Raw genomic sequence first — 15,195 nt, forward strand, 5'->3', positions numbered from 1 at the left:
AAGGACAAGGGCAGAGTCCTGCAGCTGGGGAGGAACAACCCCCTGCACCAGCACAGGCTGGGGGTGACCTGCTGGAGAGCAGCTCCAGGAGAGAGACCTGGCAGTGCTGGCTGATAATAAACTGCCCATGAGCAGCAACGTGCCCTCGTGGGCAAGAAGCCAATGGCAGCCTGGGGGCAGCAAGAGAGTGTGGGCAGCAGGGCCAGGGAGGTTGTGCTGCCCCTCTGCTCTGCCCTGCTGAGGCCTCATCTGGAGTCCTGGGGCCAGCTCTGGGCTCCCCAGCTGCAGAGAGACAGGGAAGTGCTGGAGAGAGGCCAGTGCAGGGCCAGCAAGATGCTGAGGGGACTGGAGCATCTTCCTTGTGAGGAAAGGCTGTGGGACCTGGGGCTGCTCAGCCTGGAGGAGACTGAGGGGGGAGCTCAGTAATAGTTACAAGTATGTAAAAGGTGTTTGTCAAGAGGATGGGGCAGCACTTTTTTCTGCAGTGTGCAGCAACAGGATAAGGGGTAATGGAAAGCTGCAACACAAATTTCCACTTAAAACACCAGGAGCAAGTCCTTTGGTGCTGAGGTGAGGGAGCCCTGGCCCAGGCTGCCCAGGGAGGGGCTGGAGGCTCCTGCTCGGGAGGTTCCCAACCCCACCTGGACACGTTCCTGTGGCCCCTGAGCCAGGCAGATCTGCTTGAGCAGAGGTGTTGGAGTAGATGATCCTTTCCAACCCCCACCATTCTGTGATTCTGTTTCTCCCTTAGGGCATCCCAGGGCTGAAGGGCATGAAAGGAGACCCTGGACCAAAGGGACACAAGGTAGGTGACGTACTGGGCACTTGAGTGTTTCATTTGCTGGAGGCCACCACTTTTCGCTCTCTTCCTAAACCCTGGTTGCTGCAGCATCCTTCCTGGGGATTGGCCCTGGGGGGATTGGTTCCAGGGAGGTGGAACCTTTAAATTTGCTCCACAACCAGATCCTTTTCCAGCCTTCTCATCCTCCTGGACGTGCAAGCACCAGCAAGCCAAGCACATCTCCCAGCCCCATCCGTCAGCTGCAGGGCTGTGAGGGAGTGCCAGCAACTCCTGGCAGTGTCTAGCTGCCCACAGCCTTCAGGACAATAAAGCCCCAGCAATAAAGAGAGCTTTACATTTCTTGCAAGCCAAATGAGCAATGGCAGAGGCTGAAGTGCAGGGAGCTGAGGGAGGCTGGGGGAGCAGGCAGAGGGGAGGCTGCAGCAGCCGCCGTGCTGGGCTCGCTCCCCCTGCTCCCACCACATTTCACCACACAAGAAACTCCTTTTATGTTCTCAAAGCATTTCCTGGGGAATACTGACCTTTTCCTGGATGATGTTTTAGTCTGGGATAAAATGCTTTCAGTTTTGCCTTTGCAGCTGAGCAGGGGAGGCTCGGCCAGGCCACCTCCCTCCCAGCAGCCTAGGTACAGGCACTTCTACAAACCAAAGTGATGGGCTTGGGCTTGGTTTGTGTTTTGGGGGGTTTATTTCAGCAATTTTACAGCCACCCATGAGTGGGAATTTCCCATTTCCAGCCACAGCAGATGTTTGGTCTGGGGAAATGTCCCCAGGCAGGTGTCTCCTGCCAGGATCAAGCAAAACCTCCTTTGCCTAGCCAGTGAAATAGCACTGACGGAGGAACTAGAGCAGAGTTGCCAGTGCCCAACTACTGGGGCAGAGCCCTCCAAGTGGGCTGGTGTCCCAGGGGGCTTCTACCCTCCTCTTTGCTACCAAAGCTCTTCCTGACTCTCTCCTAGGGTGAGAAGGGCAGCATGGGTGACCTGGGCCAGCAAGGGGATGAAGGCTTCAAGGTGTGTAAAGAGTTTTGCTCTTTTCTTCCCTCCCCTTGGTCCTTTGTCACCCTGTGTGACACCCTGCCATGTCTCCCAGGGCAAGCTGGGACCCCGTGGCACCCCTGGGAGGCCGGGACCCAAGGGACAGCAGGTAAGGGCAGGATGGAATGGGACAGCAGGAGCACAGATGTAGATGTGGGGTGAATGCCTAATTTTTCTGTGCAAAATCCACCTGGGGAAGGGGCTGGGGACAGCCTGTGCAGTGCCCTCACCCTCACTGATGTGTTTGCAGGGTGACAGGGGCCCCCCCGGCCCACGGGGACACCCCGGCAGCCCCGGCACACCGGTGAGTCCTTCGCCCTCCTGGCAGGTTTGGGGGCCAAAACCCTCCCACTGGGATGGAGCTTTGCTCCCACCAGCCTCCCCCTGACCCAGCCCTTGTCCTTCCCTTCCAGGGCTTATCTGGACCCAAAGTAAGTGTGGGGGAGTGCCTGGAGCTGGGCTGAGCCGTGACACGGGCACTGGCCCCTCCAGCCTCTCCCTGGGTGCAGGGGGCACGCCGGGGTGCAGCTCAGCACCTGGGTGAGCACCTCAGCACCTGCCTCTTCTTCCCTCCTGCACCTCCTCCTTTGCAGGGGCTGAAGGGCTTCCCAGGGCTGCCAGGCCCCAGGGGCACGCCGGGGCTGCCGGTGAGCAGAGCTGCTGCCGTCCCTCGTGACAAAACTCGGGTCTCTTGCTGTCCCAAACGTGTCAGCAAGGGCTCGCTGTGCTGTGCTGTGCTGTGCCGTGGGGCCGTGGGAGCAGCCCCATCACCAGCATTGTCATTGTCCCCCAGGGTCTGGCTGGCCCTCCCGGCCCCAGAGGCCCCGCGCTGGAGCTGGCCAGGGAGGAGCTGCGGGTGAGTGCCTGGGGCTGAGCACGTCCCAGCCCCCTCTGGGAGGGAAGGGGCTGACAGCCATGTCCTGCTGCTTCTGAGCTCCTCTGTGCACAAGGACCAAGGTCCTTGCACAAAAAGCAAGCACATACTGTTATCCCTCCCCCACCAAGGTTGTGCTTACCATGCTGCAAGTTACCTCAAGCACCTGATGATGCTCTTGACCAGATTAAGAGGCAGGGCTGCTGTCAGCTTGATTATATCCCCCTCTTTTCCTTCTAGCACCTAATTTACCCCTCCAACCACCTGAATTACACTGCAATCTGGGCTCTGCTGGACACCCTGAGCCAGGAGCTGAGAGCCCTTGTTGAGCATCCCAACGGCACCAAAACCAACCCAGCGGCCACCTGCAAGGAGCTGCTGCTGGCGCAGCCCGACCTGCCCGACGGTACCGGGCTGCACGTGGGGTCACAGGACTCAGGCCAGCCCTGATGCAGCCAGCCCCTCCTCAGGGCCGGTGGGGGGCGCTGGGCAGCTCTCTGCAGCTGAGGGCATTTGGGGGATGAACTCAGCTGGGTTTCATGGGCATCCCTGGAGAAACGGGCTGGCGGCCAGGCTGCATCCCAGGGAGGGTGGAGGGTGCAGCCAGGGATGTGCCACGGTGGGATGGGCACGGTCTGGTGCCAAAGCCAGGTGGCAGGAGCTGCCCTGTGGCCTCCCTGCAGGGCAGTACCACATCGACCCCAACCAGGGCAGCCCCCGGGACGCGTTGGTGGCCTTCTGCAACTTCACGGCGGGGGGTGAGACCTGCATAGCCCCCACCCACAGCCAGGTACGGGCTGCCCTGCGGTGCCAGCCCCCTGCAGCCCCTCGGGGTGAGCGAGGACAGGGGCTGGCAGGGCTGCAGAGGGACAGTGTGGCCGCTGCCTTGCCGTGGTGACCCATCCCTCACCATGGGGATGGCTCCAGCAGTTTGGGGTGAGGACAGGTCCCAGGGCTCCAGGGACAGGTCACTCACAGAGGCTGGCAGAACGGTCTCCTTGTCCTGGCAGTGCCACACTGTCCCCTGGGACAGGGTGACATGGTCCTTGCTCCCCACAGATCCCCATCAAGGCTTGGCTGAGCACCTACACCTCCAAGGACAGCTTTGAGTGGTTCAGTACCCTGCCTGGGGGCTTCCTGGTGAGTGCCCAGCTGCGACAGCCCAAGGGACACAAAGCCCAGCTCATGGGCTCGGGGGTCTCCTAGTGCCTGTCCTGCTGTGGGGCACAGGGTCCCACCGCCTGTGCACAGTGTGACGCCTCCTGCAAGGAAACCCCAGCCAGTGCTCCAGCAGACAGCTGAACCCTGCCCAGTTTTCAGCTGGGGGGGAAGCACAGACCCCCCAGGCAGCCCCCACTACCCCGTTTTCTCTCTTGCTGCCCCTCAGCTGGAGTACACTGGGGCCAGCCCGGTGCAGCTCCGCTTCCTGCGCCTGCACAGCCGCTGGGCCACCCAGAAGGTCTCCTACTCCTGCAGACCAGCCCCTGAGCAGCGCCAGCCCCAGCCCCAGAAGCAAATCCACTTCCTGGCCGACTCCCGGGAGCAGAGCTATGTTGCCAGCCTGGAAGGCTGCCTGGTAAGCCTGGCCAGGGCCTGAGCCTGTCCTGTGCCTTGGAGAGCCCCCAGACACTCGCAGAGCCCCTCGGCGTGTGTTGGCACCCCCCAGGGTTCGGGATGGATGTGGTGGGTGAGGCTTCACGGGGCAGGATGGGAATGGAGAGCATCTTCTTCCTGGGCCCAAGGAGTTGCCATGGTCTTGGGGAGCAGGCTGGGAGGTGGCAGGGGCTGAGGTAGGCTCGGGGGGCCATGGGGAAGGCTCCCTGGAGAAGCCACGAAGGGCTGGGGATGGAGCCCTGGCCGTGCCCACGGGGCTGTGGGGTGCACCAAGGACAACCCGAGCAGCACAGGAGCCAGCGGGTGCTGTGCCAGGGTCCTTCAGGGGTTTGCTGCTGCTCAGCTGCCCCTGCTGCTCGTTTCAGCTGGACAATGAGTCCTCCATCACCGACACCATCTTCCAGTTCGCCACGGAGGAGCTGTCGCTGCTGCCGCTGCGGGACCTGGCCGTGCTCCACACCGGCGACGCCTCACACCAGTTTGGCTTCACAGTCGGGCCAGTTTGCTTCAGCTGAAACCAGCTGACACCCAAACCAGCCTGAGGGCTCCCTCCCTCCCTCCCAGCTGTGTGGGGGCTGAGGGGGCACAGGGCTCCCACCCCCTCCCTGGAGCTGCCCATCCTCTGTGAGATCCGTGTTGTGCCGCGGGCTGCGCTGCCTCTGGAGTGGAAGAATGTTGTTTCCAAAAGTCCTTTCTCTATAAATTATATGTATTATATGGCTATAGGAGGAGGTGCTGATTTAATGGCTGATCAAAGAGGGGCTCAGAGAATTCTACCCACAGGAACTGTCTGCTAAAGAAACAATAAGCAAAACTACTGCCAGGTCGGGAGAAGGGGAAGGAAAAGGGCTGTTCTTTGCCTCAGGCAAAGGCACAAATGCTTGGAGCCTCATCCCCCCCAGGACTCAGCTGAGAAGCAACTGCAGCAGGCTGCTGCCCTCAGCTCCTGTGAGCCCTGCAGCTCCAGCCCAGGCTGGCAGCAAGGACTGAAAAGGGAGGAAGAATGCAAAACCCTCCATGTCCCAACTCTGGCTCTGCAGCTCAGGAGGGCAGCGGGGCAGAGGGCCTTTAGCAGGCTACAGCCACCTGCAAGGACAGGGACTGAAGCCCTTTGGCTCCAGCACTGCAGCACTGTTAATTACCACTTGATTTTTGTTGTTCCCAGCACTGTTTCCTTTATTATAGAATCACAGATTTGTGGTGGAAGGGACCTTAAAGCTCATCTGTTCCAACCCCCAGCCATAGGCAGGGACACCTTCCCCCAGACCAGGTTGCCCAAAGCCTCATCCAGCCTCCATTTGAACTATCTGGAACATAGAATTGCATTTCATCAGCCTCTGACCATCCCACTGTCCCTGGGCCATCCAGGGATAACCATCTCCAACCATCCCACTGTCCCTGGGCCATCCAGGGATAACCATCTCTGTACTTTCACAGAGGAGGAGAGCAGCACCAGCAGGCAGCGCTCACCTCACCCCCAGCCGTGCCGGACACAACCCCGAGGAGCTTCAGCTGCAACAAACACCCCCTGTGTGTTCATTTTTGATGGAAAATCTTTTAAAGAGAAGTAGCACATTGCTGGATTCATCCAGTACTTTTTGCTAATTCAAGCAGCAAATGCCTCCCTCCAATGAGAAAAACACAGCTCCACCCCAGAGCTCTGCTCACCTCGGCCTGGGTGGGCATCAGCCCCCCTTGAGCTTGGGGAAGCGGAGGCGGCATCAGCTCCTGCTCCCTGGCACGAGAGAGATGTGCCCAGTGCAGGGTGATGGGTATGTGCAGGGTGCTGGAGATGTGCCCAGTGCAGGGTGATGGGTAAATGCAGGGTGCTGGAGCTGTGCCCAGTGCAGGGTGATGGGTATGTGCAGGGTGCTGGAGCTATACCCAGTGCAGGGTGATGGGTATGTGCAGGGTGATGGAGCTATACCCAGTGCAGGGTGATGGGTATGTGCAGGGTGCTGGAGCTGTGCCCAGTGCAGGGTGATGGGTATGTGCAGGGTGCTGGAGCTGTGCCCAGTGCAGGGTGATGGGTATGTGCAGGGTGATGGAGCTGTGCCCAGTGCAGGGTGATGGGTATGTGCAGGGTGCTGGAGCTATACCCAGTGCAGGGTGATGGGTATGTGCAGGGTGCTGGAGCTGTGCCCAGTGCAGGGTGATGGGTATGTGCAGGGTGCTGGAGCTATACCCAGTGCAGGGTGATGGGTATGTGCAGGGTGATGGAGCTGTGCCCAGTGCAGGGTGATGGGTATGTGCAGGGTGCTGGAGCTATACCCAGTGCAGGGTGATGGGTATGTGCAGGGTCCTGGAGCTGTGCCCAGTGCAGGGTGATGGGTATGTGCAGGGTGCTGGAGCTATACCCAGTGCAGGGTGATGGGTATGTGCAGGGTCCTGGAGCTATACCCAGTGCAGGGTGATGGGTATGTGCAGGGTGCTGGAGCTGTGCCCAGTGCAGGGTGATGGGTATGTGCAGGGTGCTGGAGCTGTGCCCAGTGCAGGGTGATGGGTATGTGCAGGGTGCTGGAGCTGTCCCCAGTGCAGGGTGATGGGTATGTGCAGGGTGCTGGAGCTGTCCCCAGTGCAGGGTGATGGGTATGTGCAGGGTGATGGAGCTGTGCCCAGTGCAGGGTGATGGGTATGTGCAGGGTGCTGGAGCTATACCCAGTGCAGGGTGATGGGTATGTGCAGGGTCCTGGAGCTGTGCCCAGTGCAGGGTGATGGGTATGTGCAGGGTGCTGGAGCTATACCCAGTGCAGGGTGATGGGTATGTGCAGGGTGCTGGAGCTGTGCCCAGTGCAGGGTGATGGGTATGTGCAGGGTGCTGGAGCTGTGCCCAGTGCAGGGTGATGGGTATGTGCAGGGTGCTGGAGCTGTCCCCAGTGCAGGGTGATGGGTATGTGCAGGGTGCTGGAGCTGTGCCCAGTGCAGGGTGCTGGAGATGTACCCAGCGTAGGGCGAGCGCCCGCCTGGCCGGGGTAAAGCCGCGGCGGGGAAGCCGAGTTCGCTCCCCTTCACTCCCTCCTGCGTCTCTCCGGGAAAGGCTGAGGAAGCCAAACCCCGTCGGTGTCTCGCCGCTGGGGCTGTTGCACCCCGTGAGCCGCCCGCGCCCCGCTGCCGCCGGCGGGAGAAGCGGCGCAACCGCTCGTGGCCGCCCGGAGGGGCCGCGGGGCGCCGGGGGGCGGTGAGAGGGGCCGGGCACACGCACGTCCCGCCCCACGCGTGCGCCCGCCCCGGCCCGGCCCCGCCGCACCGCAGCTCCCGGCGCGCCGAGCTCCGCGTCACCGCCGCGACGGGACGGGACGGGCCGGGCCGGGCCCGCGCCGCCGTCATGCAGGTGAGCTCCGTGCCGTCGGTTCCCCTGCCCCCGTTGCCCTCCCCGGCAGCAGCGGTGGCTCCGGCAGCCGTGCCCGGCCGCTCCCCGCTCCGCTCCGCGCCACCCGCCGGCCCCGCTCCGCCGGCCCCGCTCTCGCTGCCGCGGCTGCGGCTCACGCCGGGGCTGGGACGCGGCCTGGGCCGCCCCACAGCGAGCTGACATCGCGCTCTGAGCTCAGGCGTGGCGTTTAAGGCCGCGGGGTCCCGGGGAGGGTCCCGCACGGGCTCTCAGGAGCGTTTTACCAACAAGGGGCGGGGTGGTGGGCAGGCGGGATCGGCCCCAGGGCTGCGGGGCCCGTCGGCCCGGAGCGGCGGGTCGGGATGCTCAGCACAGCGCCGGGTTCTCGGTGGGCGCCGAAGAGTTGCCCCAAACTGTCGGGTTGTGCAGGGCACCGAGGCGGCGCGGGGCTGTTCCCAGCGGCTGCGTTCGCCGGGAGCTGCGAGGAGGGAGCAGGGCACAGCCTGGCCCCGGTCAGTCACTGCTGCGTGCTCAGCTGGGCGAGGACGGGGCCACCCGCCACCCCTGGGCCTGGCACATGGTCCCCGCAGCCTGATTCCCCTCCTGCAGAGGTTTTTAGGACTTGCCCTCTGGCAACTTACCCACCACATCACCCAGCAAGGTTCTGCCTGGCTGGAAGTCAGGCTGTGGCGTCACTAGAGGAGACGAGCGAGGGGCTGTTGGCCCAAGGAGCAGCGTTTTGGCTTCGTGGTACCCCAAGACACGTGGCTTCAGCCCAGGCTGGGAGAGCTGGGGCAGCGAGGGGATCTTCTGCCTCTAAAATAGCCAGCTGGTCCTTACACAGTGCTGAAGGCCTGGGGGTGAAGCCTGCACAGGAGAAAGAGCCTCATTTAAAAGCTAATTATCATGAATCAAAGGAAGCTCTAAAGGCTGAGTGAATTACAGGTGCTTCCGTGGTTTGAGCAGCAGCCCAAGGGTGTAACCAGAGCCTGGACACGCAGCCCGGGCGCTGCTCCTGGCCCAGGCTGCATCTGCTGGTGTCAGTAACGGCGGGTGCAGAGGCCAGAGCCAGGTCAGTGTGGCAGGGGAGAGCCCACGAGCTGCATCTGAGAGGCTCATCAAAGGGAGGCAGGGAAAAGCAACTTGCATTTCTTTTTGTGGTAAAACGAGGGAAATGAGCAGGACTTGTCAGCTGTGGGGTCAGCTCTGCAGGGGGGGCTCCTTACAGGACAGTAATGCTTAGCTGGGGTGTTGAGCCTGGAGAAGAGGCTGAGGGCAGCCAGCAGCACTCTCTGACACTCCTGACAGGAGGCTGCAGGGAGCTGGGGGTCGGGCTCTGCTCCCAAGTAACAAGTGACAGGACAAGAGGAAACAGGCTCCAGTTGCCCCAGGGGAGGTTGAGGCTGGAGCTGAGGCAGAACTGTTTCCCTGAGAGGGGTGTCACCCCTGTGCCAGGCTGCCCAGGGAGCTGGGGCAGTGCCCAGCCCTGGAGGGATCCCAAAGCCCTGGAGCTGAGGTGCTGAGGCCGTGGGTCAGTGCTGGGCTGGGCAGGGTGAGGGCAGGGCTGGGGCTGCAGCAGCTTCCAGGGCTTCCACAGGGATTCTGTGATTCCTCCTGTTTCAGGATGATGAAGAAGGGACTTTGATGTTTCTGGAGGCCCTGGCAGCCCCAGGGCAGACAGTCAGATGGTGCCTGGGCTGATGGTGCATCCCTGGAGCTGGTGCCCATCATCAGGCAGCTGTGCTCAGTCCAGGGGCTTTGGCCTGGCCGGGTGATGCAGGAGGAGAGGCAGAGGTGGGTGGGCTCTGACCACCAGCCAGCTTCGCTTCAGGCTGTAGATGGTCTCCCACCAGCCTTTGTCTGTCTCCTGTGGACCTTCCCTTCTCAAATCCAGGCTGAGGAGTTCCTGGGCTCATTCCTGTCTCCGGAGTAAGCTCTGACTTTTCCTCACCAGCCCAGACACACCCAGGAGCTGGAAATTGTGCTCCCAGAAGTCACAGAGTCACAGAATCTGAAGGGCTGGAAGGGACCTGGAAAGCTCGTCCAGTGCAGCCCCCTGCCAGAGCAGGGCACACAGGGACTGGTGCAGGGGAGGGAAGGGTTCTGCCTGGTCATCCTGACTGGGATTTTTTCAGTGCAAGTTCCTCTTCCCGTTTCAGAAATCAGGGGAACAACTAAATTGCACCATTTGGTGAAAGGCCAGGAGAGCCCTGGGGGCTCAGCCCCTGGGGGGTGGGTGCAGGGACCCTCTGCAGGTGCCCATCCCCCAAACCATTCTTAGTGCCTATCCTTGGCTTCTCTTCCAGATGTCCTTCTACTTCTCGGACAGAGCAGTGCTGCTCTTTGATTTCTGGAGTGTCCACAGCCCCACAGGTGAGCTGCCAGCCCCAGCCCGGCCCCACACACCCCTCTGTCCCCCCTCCCCGCCATCCATCCACCCCCAGCTCTGCACTGCCCAGGGAAAAGGATTCTGGGCAGAGAAATGAAGAGCAGCTTTGCCTTTGGTCAAGGATGGGTTGGGAGGGGGAAAGCACATCCCCCAGCATTAACCCTGAGGCACTTGCTGCCTGGGGAGTGCTTGGGTCAGAGCTGTGATGGGCTCCACACACCACTTGCCCCACAGCTCAGAGGGCGCTGCCTGCTTTTGGCTGATCCTCCTGCCCTGATGAGCCCTGGCTGGGGGTTGGTCCTGCCAGGCTGCAGGCAGGGGGTGTGGGAAGCATCCCCCAGCTCCCCAGGCCTGCCAGCCCCTCACGTCTCTCAGGAATGGGTCAGCTCCCCATTTTCTCTTACACTCATCTTTGAGTCACTGCCCCACGTTGGTGCAGCTCATGCAGAGATGCTTATTTTTTTTCTCCAGAGCAACTCCCCCACCCCCTGACAAAAAACCCCCCACCCCTCTCTAGGGGTTGCAGGGCAGGTTGGGGTAAACACAGCATTTCCCAGCCCTTCAGCAGCCCCCTGCCCGGCGCTCCTGCCCAGCCCAGGAGCTCTCCCTTCCCCACGCTGTGCCCCAGCGCCCGTCCCCGCTGCCCCCCGGGCTGGGGGGTTTCCTCCCGCAGGGATGGCTCTGTCAGTGCTGCTGGTGCTGCTGCTGGCCCTGCTTTATGAAGCTGTGAAGATGGGCAAGGCCGTGCTGCTGCGGCGGGTGCTGCTGGCGCTGCCCCTCAGCCTGGGCCAGGAGCCGCTGCTGGAGCCGCAGGAGGGGGGCACCGGCCCTGCCCAGGGCAGGTACCGCACGGACCCCCCTGGCACCCGCCCACCGGGCTGGGGGGGCGCGGGGCGGGCGGGAGGCCCCTGGGGAAGGGCAGCTGGGGAGCACTGGGCTGGAAGGAAGGTGTAGGGGCAGGGGTATGGCCTCGGGAGGAGTCCCCAGGGACATCCCAGCCCCTCCCGGTGCGTGGGGGTGCCCAGGGTGGGTTTCAGCTCTGAGACGCTGATGTGCTGACAGGAGACAACGTCCCCGTTCAGGGATGGGTGGCAGCAGCAGCTGAAGCAGCCCAGCAAGGCTGGCCCCGGCCTTCCCTTCCCAGTGCCCACCAGCACAGCCAGGCCACGGGCTGTTCCTCTTGTGTCTCATCCCAGACCGCGCCTGGGGCTGCTCTTCCTGCCCTCACGTGCTCCCTGTTCCTCTGGAGTGGGTTTGCCCTTGTGCAGCCTCCATCCCTCTCCCCAGGGGTGCTGGTGGGGGCTGAGGGCAGGTGCTGGCTGCCCCAGCCCCTCACTGAAGGGGTTTCTTCCCCTCTTCTCGCCCAGGTGGTTTCGGTACCACGTCGGGCAGACGCTGTTCCACGTGCTGCAGGTGGTGCTGGGCTACGTGGTGATGCTGGCTGTCATGTCCTACAACGCCTGGATCTTCCTGGGGGCCATTGCAGGCTCCACACTGGGCTATTTCGTGGCGTACCCGCTGCTGGGCCGGGGCTGAGCCCCCTGGCAGGGTGGGCTGTGGGCTCCACACCTCCTGCTCCTGTGTGTGAATTGCTGCTGTCACTTCTGCTGGGCCTGTCCTTGTCCCCTGCGCTGTGCAGGACGCAGCGCCCCAGGGACTTGCTGCAGGGACCCTGGTGCTGGCGCTGCCTGGGGCCGGGGGTGCTGGGCACGGGGAGCCCTGGGGGCTGTGCGGCCGCTGTCCCTGGCTGGGACCATCCCCCTGCTCTCAGGGAGCTTTGGCCAGGTGATGATGGATGAGGTGGGGGGGATGCTGGGCATTTCCTTCCCCCTCCTCAATATTCAGGGAGGTTCGTCCTGGTTAGAAGGGGAATGGACCAGTGACCTGCTGGGGACAGACACTGCTGCCCTCCTGCCCTGCACCAAGCCTCTCTTCACACAGTGCCTTCTGGGGATAAGGGGGGTTCCTCGTGGCCCCCCCAGCCCAGTGCTTCAGGGATGGGCCCGGTGGTGTGACTGTGCTGAGGGGAAGCTGCTGCAGCTGCCTCTTGCTGCTTCCTCGAGACACCTCTTTGCATCAAATCATCTCAGTTGTCCAGTTCCTGGGTCGTGTTGCTACTGATGGGCTCAGGATGTGACCCCCTCCTGCTCACAGGGATCCCCAGCCCTTCCCCCCAGCACAGCCCCAGGGGCTGGCTCAGGAATAAGAACAGTCTCCTCTGGCTTTAAATAAAGCTTTTCCATTTTATTAATTATTATAAGCATATTTTTAAACATTTGTATAACTTTCTTAATAAAATATCCTGGAAGAGACAGGTCTGAAGTTCCCAAAGCAAGGCACTCTGGGCCCCCCTGCAGAGGCACAAGCAGCAGCACCTGGCACAGGGGAGAGCCTGAGGGTGCTGGTCCTGCCCCGTGCACACACCCCCCCCCCACCAGCTCAGGGGGGCTTTGAGCAGCTCTGTGTGGGACTGTGCCAGCCCCATGCCCCTCTCCCACGTGGGCAGCGCTGCTGGGGGACCAGCAAACCCTTGTCTCTGCTCCCCCATCAGTGCAGGTGCCAAAGCCTGCGAAGCCCCTGGGCTGGAGACGTCACTGGTGTGTGGGGAGCTCTGCAGGGCAGGAGCTGGGACCCCTCCACTGCACCAGAGCCTGAGCCTGGGGCAGCCCAGTCCTGCCAGGCAAAGCTGGAGCCGTGTGTGCCACGTCCCACGCGTCAGGGTTCCTACTCTGGACTTCAGTAGCTGCTGGAACAGCCTGAGGTGCTGAGGGTGGATCCTGCCAGCCCAGCCCAGCCCAGCCCAGCAGCAGTTCAAGCTCCCAGTGTTGCTGTTTCCCTGCTGTGCCCCCAGCACCCCCCAACCTGCTGGCACTGCCAGAGCTGGCTGGTGGGATGGCGGTGGGCAGGACCCCCACCCCCGGGCTGGGGCAGAGCCCTGGGGCAGCGTCACCCCTGTGCAGGGCAGTGCCAGCCCCCGGCTGCCCCGGGCTCTCGTGCTGGGGGGCACACAAAGCATCTCTTCAGTAGGAAAGAAGAAAATAAGGCAGAAGAAGGACAGAGCAGAGTGCAGGGGGTGCCCCATGCCGGCTGGGGGCCCGGCCCAGTCCGACCAGTGGCACCAGTTGGCTGTGGCCGGCCCGGCCCAGCAGCGGGGACCCCCTGGGCAGGCAGCAAGGTCTCGGTGTTCCCATCCCCTCCCTCTCCCGCAGCTGCTGCTCCCCAGCCCCGCAGCGCAGCCTCTTCCCCGTCCCCAGGCCCGGCCTCACCGGCGCCAGTCCACGGCAGGGGCCCCGGGGCTAGAACTCAGTCTGCACCCCCTCCCCGCTCTCTGTCGTGGCCGGGGGCTGCGGGGGGCTGCTCGGGGATGTCATCTCCTCGCCCGTCTCCTTGTCACTGGGCTGCTGGCAAATCATCCCTGGGGCTGGGGCTGGGGCCTGGGCTGCAGGGCTGGCTGGTGATGATGCTGCTGTGCCCTGGGGCATCTCAGGGCTGGCTGATGGTGATGCTGCTGTGCCCTGGGGCACCTCAGGGCTGGCTGATGGTGATGCTGCTGTGCCTTGGGGCACCTCAGGGCTGGCTGTTGGTGACGCTGCTGTGCCCTGGGGCACCTCAGGGCTGGCTGATGGAGATGCTGCTGTGCCTTGGGGCACCTCAGGGCTGGCTGATGGAGATGCTGCTGTGCCCTGGGGCACCTCAGCCTCTGCTGGGACGGTGGCTCTGGGTTTGGGTGTCGGTGCTGGGGTGTGCTGTACACCGGCCCCTGACAGGACTTCAGCGCTGGGCACGGGTGACGCCGGCACGGCCGATGCTGGCACAGGTGCTGCTGGCGTGGTCTGGCACAGCCCTGCCCCTGAGGGGGCTTCACCTCCCGGCGCCGTGCGCTGTGCCCCGGCCCCCTGGCCGCCTGGAGCCGGGCTGGGGCCGCCGGCTGGGCCAGGCTGTGCCACCGCCGCCGGCTCCTCGCCGGCCCCGCTGCGGCGCCCGGTGCCGTTGGGCAGCCGCTGCCCGGCCTCCCCGCCAGCCCCCGCGCTCTCCCGGGCCGGCGCCTCCCGGGTCTCCTCCCGGCCGTCGGGGGCTGGCTCCCGGGGCTGCTGAGGGGAGCGGGGCCGCAGCAGCCCCTCGGCGCCCAGCTCGTAGGGCAGGGCCCCCTCGTCGTCCTGGATCACCGACACCACCTGCTTGGCCCTGCGGCGCCTGTCGGGCTCGGGCTGGGGCTGCTCGTCCGCCCAGTCGATGGCCAGGCCCTCGCCCAGCAGGTGCAGGTTGGGATCGCTGTTGTGCAGCACCACGCTGTCCCGGTACAGGTTGTGCTTCCGCTGCACCGCCGCCTCCTTCACGGCTGCGGCACAAACCCCCCGTCAGGCGGAGGGTGCGGGGAGAGGTGTCTGGAGCCAGGCTCCAGCATCCCACCCACTGCTCAGGGGATGGCCAGGTGGGAAAGCTGCTCCTGATACAGCGCCCAGCACCCTGTGTGGCGTCAGCCCTTCCTCGTACAGCCCCCAGTACCCTGCGTGGGGGTCCCTCCTTCTTGCTGTGGTCCCCAGCACCCTGCACAGGGCTATTCCCCTCCTCACACAGCTCCCAGCACCCTACAGCCATCCCTCCTCATATAGCCCCCAGCACCCTGTGTGGCATCATCCCCTCCTCACACAGCCCCCAGCATCCTGCATGGAGTCACCCTCTCCTCACACAGCTCCCCCAGTACCCCTACACCATCACCCTTTCCTCATGCAGCCCCCAGTACACTGCATGGGGGTCACTCCCTCTTTCCTAGCACCCTGCACAGGGCTATTCCCTCCCTCATCCAGCCCCCATCACCCTGCCTGGGCTCAGCCCCTCCTCATCCAGCCCCAGCACCCTGCCTGGGCTCAGCCCCTCCTCATCCAGCCCTCAGCACCCTGCCTGGGCTCATCCCCTCCTCATCCAGCCCCCATCACCCTGCCTGGGCTCAGCCCCTTCCTCATCCAGCCCCAGCACCCTGCCTGGGCTCATCCCCTCCTCATCCAGCCCCCAGCACCCTGCCTGAGCTCATCCCCTCCTCATCCAGCCCCCAGCACCCTGCCTGGGCTCACCCCTCCTCATCCAGCCCCAGCACCCTGCCTGGGCTCAGCCCCTCCTGTGGCTCCTCCTCACAGTCCCTGCAGGCGCTGCT

General features: G+C 63.5%; 3 protein-coding genes across 3 annotated transcripts in view; 2 read left to right on the plus strand and 1 right to left on the minus strand.

The window, feature by feature from the left end:
- The window catches only part of LOC133627315 (collagen alpha-1(I) chain-like), a 105,543-nt gene extending 100,702 nt beyond the window's left edge, over positions 1-4,841 (plus strand). Inside the window, exons 58-69 of the mRNA XM_062011973.1 lie at positions 752-805; positions 1,761-1,814; positions 1,894-1,947; positions 2,089-2,142; positions 2,252-2,269; positions 2,432-2,485; positions 2,632-2,694; positions 2,953-3,118; positions 3,396-3,502; positions 3,772-3,852; positions 4,100-4,288; positions 4,692-4,841. Coding sequence (XP_061867957.1) covers positions 752-805; positions 1,761-1,814; positions 1,894-1,947; positions 2,089-2,142; positions 2,252-2,269; positions 2,432-2,485; positions 2,632-2,694; positions 2,953-3,118; positions 3,396-3,502; positions 3,772-3,852; positions 4,100-4,288; positions 4,692-4,841 — 1,044 coding nt within the window. The remainder of the gene's footprint in view (positions 1-751; positions 806-1,760; positions 1,815-1,893; positions 1,948-2,088; positions 2,143-2,251; positions 2,270-2,431; positions 2,486-2,631; positions 2,695-2,952; positions 3,119-3,395; positions 3,503-3,771; positions 3,853-4,099; positions 4,289-4,691) is intronic.
- A 2,736-nt stretch (positions 4,842-7,577) lies between these two features.
- On the plus strand, positions 7,578-12,294 carry SLC31A2 (solute carrier family 31 member 2). The gene is made up of 4 exons (XM_062011514.1): positions 7,578-7,657; positions 9,961-10,027; positions 10,717-10,885; positions 11,411-12,294. The coding sequence occupies exons 1-4, from the start codon at positions 7,652-7,654 to the stop codon at positions 11,577-11,579; spliced, it is 411 nt and encodes a 136-aa protein (XP_061867498.1). The 5' UTR covers positions 7,578-7,651; the 3' UTR covers positions 11,580-12,294.
- The window catches only part of NIBAN2 (niban apoptosis regulator 2), a 37,127-nt gene continuing 34,198 nt past the window's right edge, over positions 12,267-15,195 (minus strand). The window contains exon 14 of the mRNA XM_062011513.1: positions 12,267-14,382. Within this exon, the coding sequence (XP_061867497.1) occupies positions 13,340-14,382 (1,043 nt within the window). The 3' untranslated portion in view covers positions 12,267-13,339. The remainder of the gene's footprint in view (positions 14,383-15,195) is intronic.

Source organism: Colius striatus, chromosome 19 (assembly GCF_028858725.1).
Source record: "Colius striatus isolate bColStr4 chromosome 19, bColStr4.1.hap1, whole genome shotgun sequence".
NCBI lineage: Eukaryota > Metazoa > Chordata > Aves > Coliiformes > Coliidae > Colius > Colius striatus.